The sequence below is a fragment of the Fusarium poae genome, chromosome 1 (assembly GCF_019609905.1).
Source record: "Fusarium poae strain DAOMC 252244 chromosome 1, whole genome shotgun sequence".
Classification (NCBI taxonomy): domain Eukaryota; kingdom Fungi; phylum Ascomycota; class Sordariomycetes; order Hypocreales; family Nectriaceae; genus Fusarium; species Fusarium poae.
The window spans coordinates 4,292,541-4,316,045 of NC_058399.1; the positions used below are offsets into that span (position 1 = coordinate 4,292,541).

The 23,505-nt window shown below is 50.1% G+C and overlaps 6 protein-coding genes across 6 annotated transcripts; 3 read left to right on the plus strand and 3 right to left on the minus strand.

The window, feature by feature from the left end:
- Positions 1-813: 813 nt before the first annotated feature.
- Positions 814-2,168, plus strand: FPOAC1_001394 (uncharacterized protein; the record flags this gene model as incomplete). Its single annotated transcript, XM_044845998.1, has 4 exons — positions 814-1,010; positions 1,066-1,190; positions 1,252-1,899; positions 1,963-2,168. 4 exons carry the CDS (start codon positions 814-816, stop codon positions 2,166-2,168), a joined length of 1,176 nt encoding a protein of 391 aa, XP_044711914.1.
- A 471-nt stretch (positions 2,169-2,639) lies between these two features.
- FPOAC1_001395 (uncharacterized protein) lies at positions 2,640-4,095 on the plus strand (the record flags this gene model as incomplete). The annotated part of the gene is made up of 2 exons (XM_044845999.1): positions 2,640-3,403; positions 3,612-4,095. The coding sequence occupies 2 exons, from the start codon at positions 2,640-2,642 to the stop codon at positions 4,093-4,095; spliced, it is 1,248 nt and encodes a 415-aa protein (XP_044711915.1).
- A 1,026-nt stretch (positions 4,096-5,121) lies between these two features.
- On the minus strand, positions 5,122-6,012 carry FPOAC1_001396 (uncharacterized protein; the record flags this gene model as incomplete). The annotated part of the gene is made up of 1 exon (XM_044846000.1): positions 5,122-6,012. The coding sequence occupies one exon, from the start codon at positions 6,010-6,012 to the stop codon at positions 5,122-5,124; it is 891 nt and encodes a 296-aa protein (XP_044711916.1).
- An 8,431-nt stretch (positions 6,013-14,443) lies between these two features.
- Positions 14,444-16,350, minus strand: FPOAC1_001397 (uncharacterized protein; the record flags this gene model as incomplete). The annotated part of the gene is made up of 2 exons (XM_044846001.1): positions 14,444-15,931; positions 16,051-16,350. 2 exons carry the CDS (start codon positions 16,348-16,350, stop codon positions 14,444-14,446), a joined length of 1,788 nt encoding a protein of 595 aa, XP_044711917.1.
- A 579-nt stretch (positions 16,351-16,929) lies between these two features.
- On the plus strand, positions 16,930-18,954 carry CLF1 (NineTeen Complex (NTC) component; the record flags this gene model as incomplete). The annotated part of the gene is made up of 1 exon (XM_044846002.1): positions 16,930-18,954. The coding sequence occupies one exon, from the start codon at positions 16,930-16,932 to the stop codon at positions 18,952-18,954; it is 2,025 nt and encodes a 674-aa protein (XP_044711918.1).
- Positions 18,955-20,571: 1,617 nt separating this feature from the next.
- On the minus strand, positions 20,572-22,716 carry FPOAC1_001399 (uncharacterized protein; the record flags this gene model as incomplete). Its single annotated transcript, XM_044846003.1, has 1 exon — positions 20,572-22,716. One exon carries the CDS (start codon positions 22,714-22,716, stop codon positions 20,572-20,574), a length of 2,145 nt encoding a protein of 714 aa, XP_044711919.1.
- Positions 22,717-23,505: the final 789 nt, after the last annotated feature.

Consider the following 23,505-nt stretch of genomic DNA (forward strand, 5'->3'; position numbering starts at 1 on the left):
CGTTCCTGTCCATGTGTGGCTACTAAGGCCTTTACTGACGCGGGTCTCAACGTTAGCATTCGGGGAAAGACCAGAAATCAACCGCCTTGTACGGAATACATCTATCTTCCCATCAATTTGCGATGTATGATGCTGGCTTACAGCTAGCTGTCCGTGGGCAAACGAGAGACAATCTGGCTTGGTTATCTGGACTTCTTGGAATACTCCTCCTGGAACTTTGGACTACTGGATTTTAATTCTATCCTGTCGTCGCCTGGCGTGGCGTGGCGTGGCTACTATTACCACAACTGCTTTGATACTCATGCGCAGTCTCTGTACGTGCGTGAGCTTCATCTTCGCTCGCCCAGTTACCGACCCAGCGTTTGGTACCAGTTCAGGAAGTTGAAATCTAGTTTTCTGTTCCAGTCCCAGTCTCAGAGGGGGTGAGTGAATGCGCAAGCGACCTTCAGAGCCACTCTTTTCCAATCTAGTGCTCAAGTCTATCCTGACTGAGTGTGAGCAGTGCCTCCACCTTCTATCGCTGCTCTGCTGTCGAGAGTTTGCCTTTGCGCCGGCTTGGGCATTGGGTAATATCAAGGCTGCTCCAGCCAAGGACCAGCCAATCCTTGTTTCTATATTCACAAGCTTCATCACAGCCAGGTTTGCCATTGCTAGAAGCTCAAATCGAGGCGCGATAGCAGTCTTAGGGCTGGTAATTGGGATTTTCAAGATAGCACCGGCAGGAACCACCCGTCATATGCCTCTGTGACCGTGTCATGACATGTCCCCACCGCTCGGTCAGTCAGATCGCCCTCGACTGCTACCAGCGACAGCATGTCGTCCTCGGGCTCATCTTTTACTTCGTCGTCTCTCGGTCGCCCGCCTACCTATGGAAGAACGTACGTCAGCCCCGTCGATTCAACCTGGACTCCAACCTCGGGCATATCGACTATTTCTGCTCCAACTACCGAGGGATCGGGAACTAGAACATCAGTACTTGACCTTGGACCTCCCGGGTTCCAAGCAACAATGTGCGAACGCTGTTGGCCCAATTGATGTCTCACATTGCTGATATCAGTATCGCAGAATACTCTTTCAAGATACTCCCGACGAACGGGTTGTTTACCTCGGGCCTTGGGAAGTAGTGGGTTCTGAGCAGCGTCGTGTTCTCTGGCAGGGCAGCTATCAGAACGAACTGCTCGAGCACTATTGTGCGTCGAAACCCAAGGGAGCTGTTCGGATGAAATTTCAGCTAACTCAGGTTCCTCTCAGTGCCCTCAGATGTCCCCTCTGATATACATCCACATACGCTGCACTCGCGCCATCGCCCATACTACGACGCCTCCGACATGGAACGATACCTGACGTTTCAGGAACCTCACCGAATTCGATACACTACTGATGAAGGTGTTTGTATACATGACCAATACGTCACGATCAGATACGAATTTACGACTGTTGAAAGCTCTATCCAATTCCAGGGGGATCTGCGCAGGAAGGACCTGATCGATTTCTTCGATGCCGACGTTGTCTGGACCAATGTCCATGGACGCACAGACGGTTTTGGAAAGGTGAAGGGCATAGGCGCGATACAAAGGCTCAAGTTGTGGAGGGATCGATACACCACGTTCCACTCGCTCAGTGTATTCGCGAATAAGACGGATGGCCAATACCGAGAATATGATATCCACTGTTTCGATGGTGAGCTTCGTGGGAGGGATGACCGTGCAAAGCAGCTTCGACTCAACGCATCCGGTCGACGACCCAACTCGGGCGATGACCGTCATTCACACAGGCGCTTCTCGTTACCACATCGTATGCGATCTCGAACCAGAACAAGTGAATCTTCGGAGCCAAGATCAGTGCAGCAGCTGGCTCTTGACATACGGTATCTAGCGATCCAATTTACTGAACGCCAAGGTGAACAAACTTTGCCAGGGCAATAACCTTACATTCTCCGACTTATCAGCTAATGGTCATCAGAGTATCGTCGATTCATCGAAACATGGCTTTTTTGCCACAGTTCGGACCGTGAATTCAACGGCATCCCATTCCCGCCGAACCATTTCGAATTACCCTCGCCGCAGATTTTGCCGGGACATTCTCCTGATTTACCGGTATCTGGCTGGCCTCACCACACGCTCGACTCGGTGCCAGAACCCTCGGACACGACCGACACTACGCCTTGAAAAGCTGAGTTTGAGTCAGATGGCATATATAACCTGTAACCAGTTGCACCACCGAGCCGGGCCACATGTTCATGTTGCGGTGCCGTGCGTGGTCAGAGATTGGTGGGGTGACAGCTGCAACAACTTAAGTTTGACACTGACAGCTCACATCTTGATCGACGACTGAGTGATAATCGGCTGCCGCCCTTGTGGGATTGGTTGGGGTATTAAAAGAGGCACGAGCAGGCTATATACAACGTTGCTGTCTGTGGGCAGATTACGGCCCTGGAATGCTCGGGGATCCACATCAACTCTTATCACCCCGCGGTACCTGGATCAGACCACAGAGCTTGTGTCGTCATGGAGATACAACCTGCCATGAATGATATAGATGGGCCATAAATTCAACCCAAGCTCCCTTCACTCAGTTAACACAACTACTACGAACTCAATCCTAACCTTTCAGCCTCCCCCAACATTACTACGCCAGCCATGAAGGTTATTCTCGCAATCAACGCCGGCTCCAGTTCGGTCAAGATATCGGTCTATACTGCAGATAAGAATGCAGAGCCTCACCAAATCGCCGAAGCATCAGTTGGCGGTTTAACTGCACCACCAGCAACTCTTGCATATTCTCGTGGCAAGGAAGAAGTGCTCAAGGCGAAGGAGGTTTCTGAAAGCGTCAAGACCCAGGGTGACGCCTTTGACCTCATTCTGAAGACCTTCATCGATGATAGTGAGCTGAAAGAGATCTCTTCAAAGGAAGACATCGCTATCGCTAGTCACCGTATCGTTCATGGCGGCGACTACGACCGATCTCAAGTCATCACTCAAGATACGTATCATCATCTTGAAGAACTTAGTGATTTGGCACCACTCCACAATGGCGTTGCCTTGAGTATCGTCGATACTTGCATCAGCGCTCTGCCCAGCACGGTCAACGTCGCATGCTTCGACTCACAATTCCACCAAACTCTGCCTCCACATATATATACATATCCTATCGATCCCAAGATTGCAAAGAGCAACCGCCTGCGCAAGTATGGGTTTCATGGTATCAGTTACGCCTTCATTACCCGATCTGTCGCCAATTATCTTCAAAGAGATGTCAGCAGCTTAAACATGATCGCTCTGCACCTTGGTAGCGGTGCCAGTGCGTGCGCCATTAAGGGTGGTAAAAGCTGGGATACGAGCATGGGGCTGACGCCTTTGGCGGGCCTTCCTGGTGCCACCCGAAGTGGCAGTGTTGATCCAAGGTAAGACGCCCAGTGCCTCGGATACCCATATACAGAGCCCATAGCCCAGAGCCCAGAGCCAAGGCCCCACCGGATGCAGCGGGATACTACTCTCATCAGATCATACATGAGATGAGATCCAAAAGCAAAGGGCTGGGTGGGATTTTCAATAAGGGTCGTCTCCTTCTAGATTAAGGTTCTTGCATGCTGACCCTAGCCACCCTGACAGTCTCGTCTTCCACTATGCCTCCGATGTGGGGAAGCTTTCTCCTGCATCCACTAAGCACCTTCACATCTCACGAGCTGAGGAGATCCTCAACAAGGAGAGTGGTTGGAAGTCCATGACAGGTACGACAAATTTTGGCGTCGTCGCCGATTCGGATGAACCAAACCATCGCCTAGCCTTTGACATCTTTGTTGACCGCATTGCCGCCTTCGTCGGTTCTTATTTTGTGTCTCTCGAGGGCCGTGTCGACGCTCTGGTCTTTGCTGGTGGTATCGGTGAACACAGTGCTAAGCTCCGCTCCGCTGTTATCAACCGGGTGGCCTGTTTAGGGTTTGCCCTCAACGATGCCAGTAACCAGGAGCCTATCAAGGACGTTGTTCAGGAACTGGGTGAAAGCAATGCTTCAAAACGAGTGCTGGTTTGTCAGACAGACGAGCAGCTAGAGATGGCCAGGCTGTGCGCCGAAAAGGAAGATATCTGGGGATGATATGACACCGTGGGGATGGCTGTTGTCGTAGCGACGATACGGTATGATTTAAAAGATGGAGTATGTATACAAACCACATTGTAAAGTCATTGACGGTTAATGACGCAAATCTTTAAGCGACTTATATTATAATAATCTTCTCGGGATTTGCAGGAATTCAAGGGGAATCAGGAGATGCGAAGCATTTCAGCAGCTTGAACTATTGACCTGTTGGGCTGCTGAGAATGTTCGATTGGTCACTGAAAATCATAAAAGAATAAAAATCAAAGTGGTATCAATTGTGCACAATCCAAGTGCCTCATCTAACTCTTTAAGCGCCGATGACAACGCTTCCTCAACTAACAAAGCAACTTGTACATGAATAAAGTATTGCCATCTTGTAACAGCGGCAAATGGGAACAACGATCAGTGTGTACTAAATCGCTCTCCCACCAAGATCGCCTTCTGCCCTGACTTAAGAATAAGTCTTTGTGAGGCGATTCCAAAAAACACCAATCCGTCCTTCCCCCATCTTGTATTTGAACATAAAGTTGGAAACATCAAATCGTAAAAACCCGCCAACGCCATGCGTTTTCCGCCTTCGAATCTGTGGCTCCGAGAGACGTATCCTGTCGTTTATCTAACCATGTGTACTGTATGGGAGAACCATTTGTGTAGCCATTCGTATACGTGCACACTGTCCTTCCACTTGAAGGACAAAAAAAGTAGAAGCCTTTTTCAAGTCCCAAAAACAAAAAGCAAAAAAAAAAAGGAAAAAAGAAAAGAGAAGAAAAAAGACCGTAGAGTACGCCATATAATCCGGGTTGTATATCGTGTATTCTCACAACGCCGTGATTGAACCAATCCAGTAGATAGGGAATACATCCTCATATTTTTGAAAGACGAGTCATAAAGTCGAGTTTTTGCGCCAAAGATGGAGTTGCCAAAGAATTTCGTGTTGAGAGAAAATGAGTTTTGTCGGAGGATTAAGATTATCAATAGAATTATGCCGTGAGTTTTGATTGTCAGGGGTGAAGAACCTGACGCTCAAATGCCTGAGCCTTCCTGGCATGCGACTGCCATCGCGAGAGCATCTAGGCCGCTAGGGGTCCTGCCAGCGACAGGGCGGTTAAGAATAGGGAGGTTGCGACCACTCATATCCCAGGGTCCGCTGCTGATGCTGGGCGAGGCCAGCGGGGGTGTGGGAAGGGGGTAGGGATCGGCATCGCGTCGACTTCGAGACGAGGATGTGCGGTTCGCAGAAGGACGACCAGATGTAGAGTTGCGGCGAGCATCAGCGAGCGATGTCCTGTGACTGCGCTGACTACCGGAAGAGCGGCTCTTGTCTTTGAAATGTGTCTCAAGGTGTTGCTTCATATTATCGGCGCGAGTGAACTTTTTCTGACATCCCGCAAAAGTGCATTGAACAGCCTTTTCTGCAGTGTGAATCTTGGAGTGACGCGAGGCGTGGCCAGAAGTTGTAAAGGTCTTTTCGCAGCCATGAGTGTCGCGGTAGCGGCAGGGGTATCGCTTTCCGGGGCGCTCGGGCATAGGCGAGGATCGGGGCTGGCTGACCATCTCAGCGTCGTATGAGGCCGAACGGGCACTGTCGGCGTAGGCGACGTGCTTGGCATCCATAGTGTAGTCTTGAGGAATAGTGTAGATAACTTGTTGTCGAGGGTAGTAATCCACGTTGGGAGTCATAGGAGAGACAGGGTCATTACTCATTTGAGAGTCGTAGGAATCGGAGCGCAAGAGCTCTGGGGTGTTGGGTGAGGAAGAACTGCTACTGGGGGTGGGGTAGGACTGGTTGAAAGCATAGCTGGAGTGGAAGCTGAGGGGAGGTCTTTGTTGTTGCGGTTGGGGTTGTTGGGAGGCGCTTTCGTCGTTCAAGAGCGAGATCCTTCGACCAGCGGCGTTAATTGCGTGCATCGTCATTTTCGAAACTGTTGTAAATATGCTGGGTGTAAAATTTGGAGAATTGGTAGAAAAGCGACTGTTGGGTATGGCCAGGGGGACTCTCTAATACTCTGTTGTGTGCCTGGATGTGGTGGCAGCACAGGCGTAGTGGAGTGAAGCGGGACTAAATAGCGGGATGGCTAGTCGCGGAGCCTGTCTAGACTCGGGGGACTGAAAGAAGGGATTGATAGCTCAGAAGTGCCTCCGCTTTTAGGAACACGAGACTGATGGGTTTCTCGTGGGCTGTTGCGTGTGTACCTGAAAGGCGACAGGGATGTTCAGCAGCGTCTGCAAAGGGAGAGAGACGTAGTTTTGGCGGTGACGAATTTGCGGATGTTTCCACAAATGTATAGGCAGGAAGGCGTCTGGTGTTGAGTTCATATACTGCAGAGGAGATGCAGAAATGCAGGCAAGTTCCGGTAGTCTTAGCTAAGAAGCGTTGTTGTTGTTTGGATAACGTAGGTTGCCGAGGAGTCCAGAGAGACAAGTCAAATCCAGGGAGCAACAGCCGAAAAGGACAGAAAGGGCAACTGGAGACAATGTAGTATAAGAATAGACTTGGTTGATTTGAATCAAGTATCCAATGATATATGGTCAACTCTGGAGAGAAAGCAGTTTCGTAAGGGAATAATGGTGTAATGTACGAAGAGTGAGAAGTCGAGGAACATCAAACGAAGCGAGGCTGGAACTGATGGATGGCTGGAGCTTAAGTTTATAAGTAACCCGTTGAAATCAAGGGGAGCGAAACACACGCCTGTAGGGGAGGGGCGTACAGGTTGCAGCACAGTAGAGTAGAGCATAGTAAAAAAAGAAGGGAAAGGAAGGGATAGAATTGGAGTGGGAAACCAAGCATGGGATTTTTTGCGCAACCCCATCGATCGATGAGATCGAGAAAAAAGTCGAGTCTGAGTAGAAAGTTACGATGAATGGACGTAACTAAGCTTGGACGAGCCACAGACATGGATGGAAGGGGTCCGTCACCGCTAACGGCAGGTAGTGGTGTGTTGTTAAACTTTTTTTTTTTTCCTTTTCAATCCCCTTCTCCTCTTTCCCACGGTTTGTCCCCGTTTTCTGCTATTTGTTACAACATACACAGAGGGGGCGTGCGGTTAGTGTACCCTGTCTTCCAACAAAACCCTGCCATGGGAAACCCTCCAAAGAGGCACCTGCCCTGAGAGTCATCAGCAAGCTCCCGCTCCCCCTCACCATTTGTCCCTGTTCAGTGTCCACTGCCCCAAGTAGCCATGGAAGGCAAGGTTCGACGGACAGGCGCGAGCGACTGTTGGGACGGCTTTGGTCGGAGCTACCTCCAGCACTGGGTGGAGGTTTTTAGCGGTACTAAGGTACTGTATGTATTACATAGCAGAGGACGTTTGGGGCCATCATAACAACGTAAGGAGGGGGGAAGGAAAGAAATTTTACCTTTTTGTTCCGTATTAAGTTATCGTATGGTATCATTCCTAAAATACTGACTACCTACCTACCCTATGAACTGTGAATTCGAAGCTTAGAAAAGAATAGAAAGCATATGCTCCATATGCTCAACCTCTAGGCTAAACATTCCTTTTGATTATCTCCATCATCTCGTTCTCGTTTCTCATTTCTTGGCCTTTTTTTCTTCTTTCCTTCTTTCTAACTCATGTTCCAACGAGAAAACAGCACGCTTAGTGGGACATTGACACGGCATAGTGTGGGGTCATTTTGTCAGGGACGAGGGCTCTCTTTCCAGCTGCAACCGACAGGGATGGCTCTATTCTCTCTCGTTCTTTCTCTTTTGGAGCTCCGGTCAGGGTTGAGGATTGATGGAGTAACCACAAAACAGGGTCAGCACCCAAGAGGGAGCCACTGGGGCATAAGCTCAAGGGCTTGATTTTTGACCTTTACTTAGCGCAAGCCACCGCTGATGCTGGGAACGCTTTTCCCTAAATGGCACTCGCTCAAGGAAATTGGACGGGCGACTGGCTACCTACCTTAGTACTAAGTTGCCTGCTTCACCTCAATCTTTGGGCCTGTGATGTCGATCACTCGCTAACGTCCGGGCCACAGATACAGGAGCTATTCTTGAACCTCAACTACTACCCTACCTTGCTCTATGCTTTGTTTTGCTCCGTTTTACTTCAGGCCGCCCGTATCTAACGTCCTTGCTATGTTGGGGGGGCTTCGGTCCCTCCTGATGCGACCAGCACACAATGCCTCGCTACAGTATCCGTACTGTAGGTACATTAATACTTACCATCTCCACCGCAACAAGCTAGCTTTCTAAGTATTGCAATCCATTTCAGGAATCCAAACAATTTTTGGACTTTGACGATAAAACCTTTGCCTTTCGACTACATCGAGGTTGCCACGGCGTAACGCTCTATCGTAACAACCTTCCTGCAGTTCGCATCGTTGACATTGGACATGTTGCCTGGCTGCCCAGCTGATGAGGTGCTTCAGACTACTGCACCTATCCCGCGGAACGGCGCTCCGGACCTCTGGACCCTGATTTCCAAACTGTGATCTCGATCCCAAGTTATGAGGCGTCACCATGACGGAAAACCGGATCAGTTGAGCCAGGTGGGTAGTGGCTGGAACAAAGTGCCTAGGTACTCCTGTATCCAGCTGTGTTGTGGCTTACCTGGGACCCCGAAACACTGTACAGACAGCTTTATAGTGCCTTTTCATCGCACCATAGTGACGTCAACACCTCGACAACAAGACGTTAGTTGGAGGTCCAGGCTGTCGAACATTTTATGTTGATACAATAGTGTCCAGATAATCTTCTGCCACGGACAACTGCCCGCACTGCACATGTTCTCAGGCGCATACAACCCCTCCGTGCAGGTACCGTAGAATGAAGCTACAATGGCTACACCAAAGGCAGGTAAGTACGTATTACAGTACGACAGAAAAAAAAGGTCTATCATATGGCTCATGCAGGGCTCAATCCTGTTGTTTCCAGGATAATGTCTGCAGCCGTATTGGTCGGACCCTGCAAATCCCTTTTGTGTCTCCAGGGTTTCTCCATGCTCAAGTTCAACGACGGAGGATGATCATCACCAACATCTAGGAGCATTGGAATGGCCTGGCTACTACCGGGCGTATGTCGAGCGTCTTTGGAGAGGTTGTACATAATAATGGCAGCTCCTGTTTGTTCTTGCAACTAAGATTTTATCCCCGCTCTTGGCTCAGGCTCGCTTACTCCCAATCACAGATACAGTCACTAGAGTCACTGATGAGATTCTGCTGGCTGGCTGGCTGGTTATGCAACATATGAGAGGGGGCTGACCATATATTGAGCAAAGAGCACCGTCATGGTGACAAGACCAGCTACTGAGGTTAAGGTGCAACCCCTCCTTTGAATCAATAATATGTAAAGCTTCATGGTCACAACGGACACAACAATACAGAGTACAATCAATCAAATGTGTCTGTCTGCCTTACTAGCCACACTGCCACACTCTCTAGCTCTGGGGAACGTGCCCCCATGTTAATCCATGAGGGTTGTCGCTGGTTGCGGGCTCCGAATGGAGCAGAGCATCAGTGGGTTTCCCACAAGCACCCCTAAAATCCTGGGTTTTGCTTGCAACTACAACATCGCAAGCGGGCAGATGTGGAGGGGCGGGGAACGGACAATCATCCCCTTGACGCTAACGCTCCCAGGGTCGCCCCAAGGGTCCCATCAAGACTGGGGGGAGATAAAACTCTGTCAGCCAATAATCGGAAAAGATCGATAAATGGCGATCAAGGGAGTTGATGTATGGCTTTCTTATGGAGACAGGGTAAATGCCAACATTTGTGCTGTTTACAACCACGACCAGCACCGCGGTCCTCTGAGAGTCAAGTCAATCGGTTCACAATCATGATCGATTCTGTCATCATTGGAAATCATTCTCTATTGCAGGAGAAAAGACGCTCTGTTTTAGAGATATTATTTGTGAACTCGTGATTCGTTCCATACATACATACCTACACACACACATGCTGTTCGGCATCACCAGAGTTGCGTTTTTTTGGAATTACAAACCGTTTTCAGGGTGATCTTTGACCAATAATGAGCTTGCGGATACCCTCCGATTACCCACCTGGCAACTCTATCTTATGCACCGTTTTGATTTTCTACAGGGCCCTGTTGTTGTATGTAGTGCTTGCGGCTTGCTGTTTGCTATCCATGGGCGTGGAGTCTAACCCCCGGTTCAAAGGGTGTCTCAACTGGAGCGTTGAAGACTTGACGAGTTGAATTTTCATCAGTTCAGGTACTGGTTTTTTTCCCCATCTCGGCAGAATGGCCATGTTGAAGGGCACCAGTATCATCCGACCGCACTAAAATGACACTTGCTGATAACCTGATGAATGAGGAGGTTTCGCATATCCCCCGTTTAAGTTGACTGGTCCATTCAGATTGATCGACCCTTGTCTAGCACAAGCATGGCTGGACCTTGCCTCGCCTTGTTTCGTCACACCCCTCTTACGTCGCAGAATTGACTTTCACTTTGCATCAGCCTTTACCAGGGTTGCTCACGACGGAAGACGATGTTTACCAGATCTTTGTCCAATACAATCTTAGTCTTTGTCCAATCTCATCAATTAACATCGATCTACAGAGAAATCTTGACAGCCCTCCGGCGGTTTTGCTCCGGATTGTCAACCAAGATCTATGAAGTTCTTGGAACCCTGAACTTGGAACGATCAGGGTCCCTCCACCATGAGATACCATCCGGAGACAGGCTCTTTTTTTGCCCTTGAAGAATGGTTTGCATGCATCTCATGGCAATTACGTCGTTAACCGTTGACGTCACCAAATCCCAAACACGGCTGAGCGCCGCTATCTGTGCGTAGACAGACGCAAAACTGTCTCGGTTGACGAGGCGAGGCTTGGAGGGTATCAGAAGAGCACTGGCAATCCCATGGTAACCGTGAACCAATTTTCACTACTCTATTCACAGGATCGCTGTATAATCCGATCTGGTACCTTGTGCCGGGTCAAGTACCTTGTCTATCCATATTATGCAACAAGCACTCCAGACTTACAAGCCTGCAAGCCTCTGTCAATGTATGTCCCGGTTAATATTAAGCTATGCATGCTAGAACACTTTCCAGGGTGGCATGCTTTCCATTTACTTCTGATGACGCAATTGCCCGGATTAAATCAGGATATCTTGATACTGTTTCCATATTAGGGAGCATAGACACCGATTGTGATCCATGACCTCCTGCCATGTAAGGAAATTTATCGATGTCTAAGTAGCCAAATTAGGCATCGAGATGATAGCCTGCTGGCTTCGTTTTTATGGATGGGGGATGGAAACGACCGCTGACTCCGTTGAGCAATGAATATGAATATTATTACCTTGGATGCGCCGTTTCCTTCCAAAAATGGAGGATCAATCAGGCGTTCCTGCTGCACAACCGTGTCAAGCTTTTGAGATCTAGTCCAATAGTTGGCGCCTGTACCGTAGTCTAGTCGGGCTGATAGAGATCGTAGGGCTTCCAGAAGACCACACAGGCGTGTACAGGCTCCGTTCAATCAACGCAGGGGGGGGGGGGGAGGACTGAACAGTGCTGTACGCAGATGACCGAAAGTCAACAGTATGTATCAGCCAAGCTTGGTTGCTAAATGGATGTCAGCCAGGGCTCTGTTTCCCTGGTCAGCGGGGGCATGGTGAATGGCGGCAGTGGCAGCGCATCGGCTCTCACTGAGCGCGATCGAAGCATCGAAGGGGGATCGAGTCAACGACGCTCAGTTGGGATCTTGGGACAGGAGGGGAATCGGTCCCTTTTGGGGTTCTCACTGCTGCCCCGTGTGGAGCACGCTTGGTGTCGGATGCCCTGGCAGGGCAGCCTCATCGGTCCCGTCCGCGTGGCTCCTGAGGGTCCCGCCGCCTCAGTGACCGATGGGCTATGAGACAAAATTTCTAGGGTGTTAGGGGCGTGAAGGTATGGCGCCGGAGAAGAGGGCCCGGAGAGAACAAGGGGCTCGTCTGAACCCAGAGGACCCGGCGATCATCCTCTCACCACTCAGCATGTCTACAGCGTTCATCAAAGCACACATGGCAGGCAGGGGACCGAACCCAGGTTGGCCTTAGGTCAGGATACCTGGTGGAGAGAAGAGGATTTAGGGGACCTCGCCTGTGACGCCGCTGAACCATGATGTGATGCCTTGTCCTTTCTCGCTTGTTTGGGCCCCTCTATTCGGGATGTTCAACATTCTTGGACCAATAACAACACTAGCCGGGGAGTATTCTTGGTTCCTTGAGCATAGATTGTCAGGCACAAGCGGCTACCAGCCGTACGCCAAACCAGTTGACCGGAGCCAGGCAACGAGCCATCAACCAGTGGGAGCCAGTCCGGTCACTACAAGGGTCTGCTTGGTTGCTGGCAATTTTGTCAATTCTTGGAGCATTGCCGATACTGCTCGGGGGCCCTGTTGTTCTTTGATGTTCTCACGTTCTCCGGGGTCATGCAAGTGCATACCAGGGCTGGTTATCACCGCCTTTCTGTGATGACTTCCATCTTCGATCCGCTTCGCCGCGCGTCGTTCTTCCTGGTTCTGCCCAGGGCATGGGCATTGTGGAATCCAACGTCGGGTTGTTCTATGGACATGTTGCCTTTTCCCCCTACACTCTATCTAGTTATTATTAATGTTCTCAATATCTACTTGCAACATCACATTGTATTCTGGCCCGTCATGCGGTGATTGATGGAAGCACTGCACAAAAGGCGCATTCGCAATTTTGAATCAGGGAGTGTTCCAGCTATTGTTTTGTCTGTTGTTTCTACTACCTGCTGTACTACCATGTTTTGTTTGTTCCTTGCTTATGTACTTCGTGGGGCTAGCTCGCGGCCGCACAAAAGAGCCCTTGCTGGGTATCGGATACGCGGGGTCACAATACCACGCCATGATAACTTCCTTTGGCAGTGGGAAACTCCTCTTTACGATGCAACATCTGCGGACGGATATCCATTTGTTAGCCAAAACCTAATCTATAGCTTCGCGGTGCTAGTCTGCTTCAGTATCCTGTTCGTGAAGCACGAGATTATCTGGGTTTTCTCTACCATGCCCATTTCTCTCACGAAGTTGATAAATCTTGTTGCAGGACATATGAGCCCTATTGGTCAGATCGCGACATCTTCAATACCTAGTCAGTGGGCGAGCGAAATCAGGGTGAATGTGCAACAAGGGGTGAGTTGAGTAGAGTCGTCAGTTGATGGTTGATTTTGCCAACTTTGCTTGTTCCAAGCAGCGCATTGTATCTTACCAAGTTGTACACAGTTACAAGACGGCATTCTCACATCTCGATACCCTGAAACAAGTGTTTCTGGCGGTGTAAAGGGTCTTTGCCCTTGTCGAAACAACAGCAGGGTTCCCGTACGGGTTTAACGACAGCCAGCCAGCCAGCCAGCCAGGAATGTGTCCTCTACATACACAACAGGTTGAGGTTGTAGACACGACTGTTACCCTGTAATTGCAACACAGCGAATCTGCCAAGGCAAGCAACTGCCTGCCTAACCGTATGCTTACATTGCAACCGCAACACGGATATCTTAACGTCTCGGAACCTAGGAAATGTGTCCCTAGTGCGACTGGAAACAAAGGACCTCTCGTGATGTGGCATGGCATAAGAATCCTTTGAAAAAATAGAAAAGGGACCAATTATGCTGCAACCATGTTTTCGTTTGACAGGTCACGCTGGTAGTAAATTCGATGATCACTGTCGATCGATCGAGATTGGTGATTTATATTCACTCTCAGTCACCCCGGTTTGGGCTAACCCAACCGCCCCTCTGCTGCTACCTCAGCCCATTTGGCTGTCCACTTACTGAACAGAGCCAGCTATCAACCCAGCAACTATGACTTGAGTGCGAAACTTTGACGAAGCCTGTTTATTTTCTTTCCTTTTATTATTATTACCACTTTGGGTACAGCTCTTATTATAGGTAATCAGTCAACGCATTTGAAAAGCTACCATCGAATTTGAGCTACTCTCAAGTACGGCTAATTTACTATTCCATCTTTCTCCGCTGTTGTTGGGATTTCGTAGTTCCTCTCTCTGAAACGCCTTGTTCGCCGGACACCCCCGCCTTAAGAAAATTAATGGCTCTTTCTTTCTTTCTTTCTTTCTTTCTGGCTGGTGCTGTTTGCTTGGTGTAGCATTAGCTATGGATAGCGTCGTATTGTGATACGTACAAGCTGGGTGCGTCACCAGCTCCGCGAATTGCAAGCTGATGCGATACATACATCATCGGCGATGATCGCGATGATGCAAATGTCATGTTGCTCATGCTATTCAGGCACTTTCCCATGGCGATCCACCCCATGTTTTCACAGTATAATACTGTCACATGCCGCGCCGTTCCGTAGTATACTGTACTGCACCGTATCGCGCCGCCGTCTCTGAATAATAATGATGATGATGTTATGCTTCGATTATTTCGATGCTGAGGAACCTGTTTTGGTCGATCCTGTATCGACTCGCTTGGCTGCTGGGAGTTCTGGTACCTTGAAACCATTACCGCTCGACGATCCCCCAACTTGAGTGAATGTGCCGCCTTTGAACCACCTGTCCTCCTCGGCTTTGCGCTTCTTGCTAAGCTCGGCCTGTGTCTTGGGATCAACGAGTTCCAAACCCTGCACGGCGGTAAATGCCAGAGATGACGATGTACCGGTCCCTGGTCCAACCGTGCTGCCGACGCCGGTTGCTCGCAGCCCGCGACCCCGTAGATCGATGTTGGATGCTTGGCCAAAACCACCGATAGACGAAGCAGCACCACCAACGGTACTGTTTCCGCCCCAGCCCTTGCTTTTGGCACTGACTTTTGCTCGGGTACGTTGGTCGATCTGAGTACTGCGGATACGACCGTCGTTGGATTGTCCGATCATACCCATACCAACGGTCCCCTCGCCAAGTCCATAACCGACTTCCTTCTCCTCCTTGCCAAAAGCCAAGCGGTTCTGTTGCTTACGAAGGTCGGTCATAGCAAGTGCCTCCTTTGCCTTGCGGGCACGTCGTCCACCTCGCTTGCGGGATGGCTTGTCGTCTGGGACTGGAAGCGCACGCTGGCCCTTGTTGGGCGGTGGTTCTGTCAACTTCTCAAGGCGCTCGAGACACGCTGATTTAAGCTCCTCTCCCGTAGACCCATCCGGGCTCGAATGGATACGATCAACCCGGGCAGCCAAGACTAGCTTAGCTGCCACAACTCTCAGGGCCTGCTTTCGCAGGTCACTAGGAATGGCCCGGATCATTTCTGAATTGTAGAGGTAGCCCTGTTGCCGAACACCGATATTTGTAGCCATTCCTGAGTGCTTCCTCTTGGAGCCCCAGCTGGCGATATTACAGGCAGGCGTCTTTGAGAGACCCGTGAGTCCGCCTGCTGCGTTGAGAAGCTGGGCAGCAGTGAGGGAACCGATGAGAGCGGTCAAATTAGGCGCAAAGATGTTCATGCGCGACTGGACGTATTCTGCCAATGTTTGCTTGGCATTGTTGAGAGCTATGGTCATATCACATGCTTTGTAGACGCGCTGAAGCTCTTCTGAGGTCATTTCATGACCTTTAGACGTCGTGGCTTCGACCGTCACAATCATGAGCGAGGGTCCATCGAGAACAGACTTGAGAGTCATTCCCAGAGGATTTTCGGTCGAAGTCTGCAGGGCTTTAATGCTCTCTGAGTCTAAAGGCCCATTTCCTATGATGGCAACGACCTTGGCATATTCTAGTGGTGTAGTGACCAGTCGTTCAAGTTCGGGAAATCGTGTCGAGTAATGATCGCGGATGAATTTATGGACGAGAGCAACTTCTCCATCGATTTGAGTCGATAAGCTGTTGGACTGTGTCAGAAGATGATATTCCGGGTGATCTTCGATATTTCCTAGGATGGTGTCTTGCGTCGCGGCTTGCGATCGAAAATGTGCGATTTTCTGTAGCGTTCGATGCAATACGTCAGGACTGTTCCGTAAAATAACTGATGTAAACGAATCGTTCATCATGATGCGACCGTCAAAAAAAAAAAAAAAGAGATGGGGATACATGTACTAACCTCAAGAACTGGTTCCAGCGTTTGCATCAGACTGGCCACACTTCGAACATCTTTAACTCCCCCAAGCTGCATCCTCTCGACCTTGACCTTTGTCGCCTCGGAGTCGTCTCTGTCGTTTAAATTGGCATCGGGATCATCATCGTTCTTTGCTTCGGCTTCTCCATCTAGTTCCATGGCATCGCGATCGCGATCGCCACTTGCCTCTTGGTCCCTGATTAGGCCATCGTTGTTGTTCTCCTCCTCGACCTCATCCCCTGAGTCTCCAAAATCGTTAAGTAGATCATCTGCGTCGGTCGACATGATGGCGGCGTGTTGCAAAATGATGGTGTGAATGAGTGAGAGTGATTGTCGCGAAGGAGTGTCACGAAGCAGTGATAAATCAAAGCTAAGCTAAATATTTGTCGTTCATGAGCTCGGGGCCCGGAAAAACACGACCTCTAAACTTAACACTAAGATTCAGTAGTGGTCGACTACCTGTGTTTCCGGACCTTCTCCCTAGCCTGATCAGCTGAGAATAATGCAAGATGCGATCAGAAGTAGCTATAAATCATCTTATTTGCTTGCTAATATACTTAATTCCATCTTCTTCTACTTCTTTCTAACCAATATGCCCGATTCTTGTTTGCAGATAGATAGAGGTACAATCAATCCTGGCCTGTAGGTAAGTTCGCTCCACATCGCTGTGGCTGCATCTAGTGTCTGATTGGCTAGCCACACCTGAATTTTTGAACCTTGTTCGTCGCGTCGCTGTTGTCCTGGAATTTTATTCATCCTAGCTATTCATTCATTTATTCATACTTCGTTTTCGCCCACTTTTGCTTCGCATCGACAGCGTTGATTGTATCGAGAATATCGATCGAATAACGCGCATAGTAGAAGATGGAGTCATCCAGGGGACCCCCAAGGGTCAAGAACAAGGCCGCCGCGCCTGTTCAAATCAGCGCCGAACAGCTACTTCGAGAAGCTGTCGACCGACAAGAAGTTGGAGTTCAAGCGCCTACCCAACGCTTCGCTGATCTGGAAGAGCTTCACGAGTTTCAGGGAAGAAAGAGGAAGGAATTCGAGGATTACGTTCGACGCAACCGATTAAACCTAAACAACTGGATGCGATATGCGCAATGGGAGCTCGAGCAGAAGGAGTTCAAGCGCGCCGAGTCCGTTTTCGAGCGCGCCCTCGATGCCCATCCCAACAACGTCCAACTATGGGTCCGTTATATCGAGTCGGAGATGAAGTCGAGGAATATCAATCACGCGCGAAACTTACTGGACAGAGCCGTCTCTAGATTGCCACGAGTTGACAAGCTCTGGTACAAATACGTGTACATGGAGGAGATGCTGGGCAACATCCCTGGAACTCGCCAAGTCTTTGATCGATGGATGCAATGGCACCCCGACGAGGCAGCATGGAGCTCCTATATCAAGTTGGAGAAGCGATACGGCGAATTCGAACGTGCACGAGAAATCTTTCGAACATTTACTCAGCTTCACCCCGAATCCCGGAACTGGATCAAATGGGCCAAGTTTGAGGAAGAATATGGTACAAGCGATCAGGTGCGGGAAGTGTTTGGAGACGCAGTCGAGGCACTGGGCGATGACTTCGTCGATGAGAAACTGTTCATTGCCTATGCTCGTTATGAAGCCAAGCTGAAAGAGTATGAACGTGCTCGGGCGATATACAAGTACGCTCTGGATCGTTTGCCACGATCAAAGTCTATGATTCTCCACAAGGCATACACAACGTTTGAGAAGCAATTTGGTGACAAGGATGGTGTCGAGGATGTCGTATTATCCAAGAGAAGGGTGTATTACGAAGAGCTCATCAAGGAGAACCCCAAGAACTACGACGCTTGGTTCGACTACGCAAAACTCGAGGAAACATCTCAAGACTCTGATCGAATCCGAGACATATACGAGAGAGCAGTGGCCCAGGTGCCACCAACACAGGAGAAGCGACATTGGCGACGATACATCTATCTGTGGATCTTTTACGCCATATGGGAAGAGATGGAAGGACAAGATGTCGAGCGGACACGACAGATTTACAACACATGCCTGGGTCTTATTCCACACAAGCGGTTTACATTTGCTAAAATCTGGCTCATGGCGGCGCAATTCGAAATCCGTCAAGGTGAGCTCACTGCGGCACGAAAACTCCTCGGACGTGCTATAGGCATGTGTCCAAAGGATAAGATTTTCAACGGTTACGTTGATTTGGAGCGGAGGCTATTTGAGTTTGTACGATGCCGTACTCTCTATGAGAAGCACATCGAATTCAACCCGGCCAATTGCCAGACATGGATCAAATTCGCAGAACTAGAACGTGGATTGGACGATCTGGATCGCACGCGCGCCATCTTTGAGCTTGCCGTTCAGCAACAGCAGCTTGACATGCCGGAACTACTGTGGAAATCATATATCGACTTTGAGGAGGAGGAGGGCGAGTACGAACGCACGCGCGCTCTTTACGAGCGTCTGCTCGAGAAAACGGACCACGTCAAGGTCTGGATCAGTTACGCACATTTCGAGATCAACATTCCCGAAGACGACGAGGAAGGAGGGGACGAGGAGCAGCCTGTCAGCGAAGAAGCCAAGGCAAGGGCACGCAAGGTATTCAAACGAGCACACAAGAGCATGCGAGACCGCGATCTCAAGGAAGAATGCGTATCACTTCTCAACGCCTGGTTGTCATTCGAGCGCACGCACGGGTCTGCGGAGGACTTGGAGGCGGTCCAGAAACAGATGCCGCGCAAGACAAAGAGACGGAGAAAGCTCGACGACGACTCGTGGGAGGAGTATATCGACTATGTCTTCCCTGCCGACGACAAGCAAGCCGCCAATCTCTCCAACCTCTTATCTATGGCGCAGAGCTGGAAACAACAGTCAGGCGGAGGACTCGGCGCATGAGGACAAGAATAAGCATGTTGCAGGCGAGCGACTCTTGGTGCCAATACGCAAATACTACTCTCATATGCCTACATCTCGACATAATAATAGCAGCACCATCCGACTGAGATCGTGCGCAACTCAACCTATCATAATTGGCTGTTGTACGCCTGACCAGGCTTATGCGTAATGTAATGTTCAGTGTTGTAGCCCAAGAACGAATGATCCTCTACAGGACGAAAGCAGACGCAATACCCATCCAGAATCCTATGTTGAAACGTGCTGCATAACAATATACCGCGTGACTAAAGCATTCTGCTGGATGAGTTGGCAATGCTAGTGGATACATAAATTGACGTCACAGTATGATGACATCTGGGCAAAAAAATTAGCCCCGAAACTAAAACCAAGGTCAAGCAACGCATTTCGCGGGGGGAAAGGACAGGGTACGCATGTCTAACGAGTGACAGGAACAGGACAAGGATCTTCATGGTTTTAGAGCTCTTCTTCTGATGAGGAAAGATGAGCTTATTTGCTGTCTCTCTTTGCTTCAAACCTGAATCATCGAACGGCATGCATAACTCTGTCTTCTTACTCAACAGGTAAAATGACCTTTATTTAAGCCAAGATTGTTCATTGTAGATCATGATTCGTTAAGTTGTCTTAAGATCTGGGTGAGATGCAACTCCCCAGCTCGTCTTGTATCCGGAGTAACATATATCAAATCCATAACCAAGAGAAGAAAGAAGCAAAAAAAATCTCAATCCATATCCATCATGTCGTATCGTTCCGCAGGCCCGCATCCCTCCGAGGGACACATGGCTTATAGTAGCTCTTTCCCCCCCATATGTATTCCCGATCTCGTCGCACTTTGTCCAATCGATGAGAATCGATCTGCGACATCCAAAAAAAAAGCCGTTCTTCCCGGGGCCGGATAGCCGCGTTCCCACCTGTCATCATCGTGCATATAGTGACTTTCCGTCACTTACCTACCGTTTCTTATTGCCCCTCTGCCCCTCTGGTCTCACATCCTGTTGGATCGTCGTCGCCCTCCCACAATTTCCTCAGTTCTAGAGTCCTTCTATCCTTCTAGACCCAACTCCATCATGTCTGCAGTGGAACGTGACCATGCATCTCATCGTTGGACAAGCATACATACTTGTGCCGGTCTGCCGGAATATGGTTATGGGCCTGCTTCTGCGTCTTCAGGATAGGCTGCTCACCCCATGAGTGGGCACGAGCTTTCGCCTGATTATGCAGGAATCGAGCCACTGGCTCAATATCGGCGATGGTCTAATGTAATCATCGTCGTTAGTCTTTGTCTTGAATACACGTGTGAAACAAATGTGGGCAAGGTTGTGGGGAGAAAGCAAGTGTGCTTCATCTATCTGATGCATCAGGGGAATTTCAGCAGTAAACGACCACCACACCACACAGCGCCGTAGGTCACATTCACACCATCTCCTTCTCTTTTCATATTTCCTGTTTCGTATCTCATTGCCAATTTATCCAATAACACCTCTGCTGGTCGGGCTCAAGATTTTATCATGAGCTAAATAGTCGTCTCGTCATAAGTCATGAATTCATGTGTTGTGGTTGTTGTTTGAGAGGAAGGTGCAGTGCAGGTTCGACCAATGCTCAATAGGGGGACGGCAGCCCATTAGGATTTCTTCTGTAGGTGTCCGTCCCGTACGGCTCGGCAGGAAAGGTATTGCCTCTGTATGGTTTGCCTTGATAGTCTCGGGGGTCAGAGTATTCATACTCGACATCCGAGTCGTACCCGTCAACTCTCCGAGACGAAGGAGCCCAACTGTCAGCTCTTGCCCTGCCATCGCCCACCGATTGATGCCTCACCCGCCGTTGCACTCGCTTCTCATGACGGCGAGCCTTCTCTTGGTTGAATTCCTTGCACTCTTTTGTCAAGTCCTTAGCTTCCTTCATCTCGGATATAGCGCCCTTGATACCCATAGCAGCAATGCCTACGGATGCGGCGTCTTGCATAATCGCTTTGGTCTTGAGCTTCTTGGCATCGACCTCGCTAAGTCGTCCCTCTTTGACAGCTTTATGTCTGGCATTTCTCTTCTCCATACTAGAATAGACCCCATGCGCTGCGTGGATAGTGGCTACGGCCGCTAAGCCTGTAGTAATGATTTGCTTACCTCTCATTTTCTTTGCTCGCTTCTCATCTTCATCAGAATCTCCAATGTCTGATGATGACGACGAGTAATCAGAGCGTCCTCCTCGTCGCCTTTCTCTAGGTCTCTCTCGATAGGACCGGTCGTCATCGTAATAGTCTCGATTGCTGCCAGCTCGTCTGTCATCGTACATGTCATCCGAGTACCGACGGGAGCGACTGCCACCACGCTCGCTAAAGTCATCCTGATCGCGGCGACGTTGGTACTCATCGGTAGCAGCTGCGCCGGCGCCGGCCCCAAGACCAAGCTTGGCCAAGCCATTGCGAGCTTTGTCAACAACGCTTCGGCTTCGGCTGCGCTGGCGGCGACGGTCTGGAGAGGGGCTGTAGGATACGCTCCTTCCCCTCCCCCTTACGCTGCGGCTCCTGGATCGCGATCTTGAGCGATCCAGAACCTTTTTTGCGCCGAGGGCACCCAGGCCAGCGGTTGCAAGAGCTGCAAGACCACTGGCCCCGCCGCCTCCGCCTCCCTGAGACCTGGATCGGGCGCGTGAGCGAGAGCGACTGCGGCCAGTCTTGCGATCCTCTTCTATATCGTTCCTCGAACCATTTATCAAGCGGTTGCCGACCAAGCCACCGATGACAGCTTCAGCCAGGCCTCGCTTTCCTCCCTTATCATCAGTTGCTGTGTCAACAGCAGCGGCACCAGCAGCAGCGGTAAGGATGCGCTTGGTCTTCTCGCCCTTCCAACCACCAGGCTCCTTGGCGACGCGGAAGGCCTCTGTAGCACCAGCAAGAAGAGAGGCCATGGCAGCCTTTTGGATCTTGTTGGCGCCGCCGCTACCACCAGCATGAGAGCGAGACCGCTCACTTGAGGGACTGCCCCCGCGGCGGCTCCTGTTATCTTCTGAGCCACCGCCGGTAAGGCTTTTCACGGCAGCACCAAGACCAGTAGCTGCGATGGCACTCTCAAGGAAGTTCTTGTGGCCCTTCTTCTCTCTGGGGCTTTCATCTTCGTCTGAGTAATAATCGCTGTAGTAACCATCACGACCCCTTTGGAGGATCATGTTGGCCTTTTGGTCCTTCTTGGCCTGCTGCTTGTTGTAGAACTGAGCGCCCTGATAGGCGGCCAGAGCGCCAACACCAGCCAGGGCTGCGGTCGAGAGGGGGTTGCGTTGGATGTCAGTACGCTCCTCTTTGGCTTCACGGCGATCGTACAACTCCTTGCCACCAGCAAGAAGGGCAGCACCGGCGACGGCTGCAATGATCTTCTCGTTCTTGGACATTCCTTTGGACTTGGGCTTGCGATCCTCATCTTCGTAGTAGGGGCTGGAGTGCCCTCCTCGGTGAGAACGGCGATCATAATCACGATCACGAGGATCATATCCCCGGCGATATTCGTATTCTTCTTCGTAGTAGTTTGGTCCAGCGGATCGAGCACGACGGATATCGCGGGTGCCGGGTGGGGGGAATTCACGGCGAACCTCTTCTATAGACAAGTCGCTATCTTCACGTCCACGAGGGACAATCTCGCGGTGAGTCTTTGAGGTGAAAGAGTCTCTAGGGTCGAGATAACGGGGATCATCTCGGCGTTCCTCCCGCACATAGCGGCGAGAGTAGTCCCGATCATACGGGTCGTAGTTGGCCATAAGGACGGTGTATGTGGTTTCGTTTGTTGTCTGTATGTTCTGGTGATGACGCAATGATAAAAATGTTTATTGTATAGTTGATGGTTGTGATGAAGAGTATCGGACGTTGTTAATGTAGAGTTGTATGATTATGACGATGCAAGAAAGAGAATGAAAGAGAATGGATGTGGCGGGAGGAGCAGATCAAGAAAAGCAACTGGCAGGAGAGACCGAGCCACAGACAGCCAAGGGCAGGCCCAGGCAAGCAAAACAGGGTCCTTTGGTATTGCAAAGACTGGATGGACAGAACGGGAACAGAAGAAAGTGGGCTGCTAGTCTAGTGGACGAGGCCGCATCTGCTTTACCTTAGTTCGGTGGATGGATGGGCATCAATGGCGCACGGAAGGCAGCAATAGAAACAAGTCGCTTCCCTGCTGACTTTTAAGAAGAGCCTTGGAAGCGGCTCCAGTTAGGGTGCATTACACTATCTTGTATTTCATTTGCTTTTTATTTCGCTTTATCTTATGTTTTACCTATTATGATGATTGGGCTGCTTTGTTGGGTATCTACTGACTTTTTCCTCACTCTATCCTCAAATATCTCAATAGTACCTATCTGTCTGTCTTAGTACGTCGAGGTAGTAAGTTACGTATAAGCGGGGCGAGGCCAACGACGTAATGGAGGGAGGGGTTCGCGGGAAGTTGGACGTTGGACGCACAACGCTGACGCTATTTGACAGGGATTACGGCCCTGCAAGGCCCCATCAGAAACTCTTGGGCGTGCTGGGCGCGGCATTCAACAGCCAGCTGG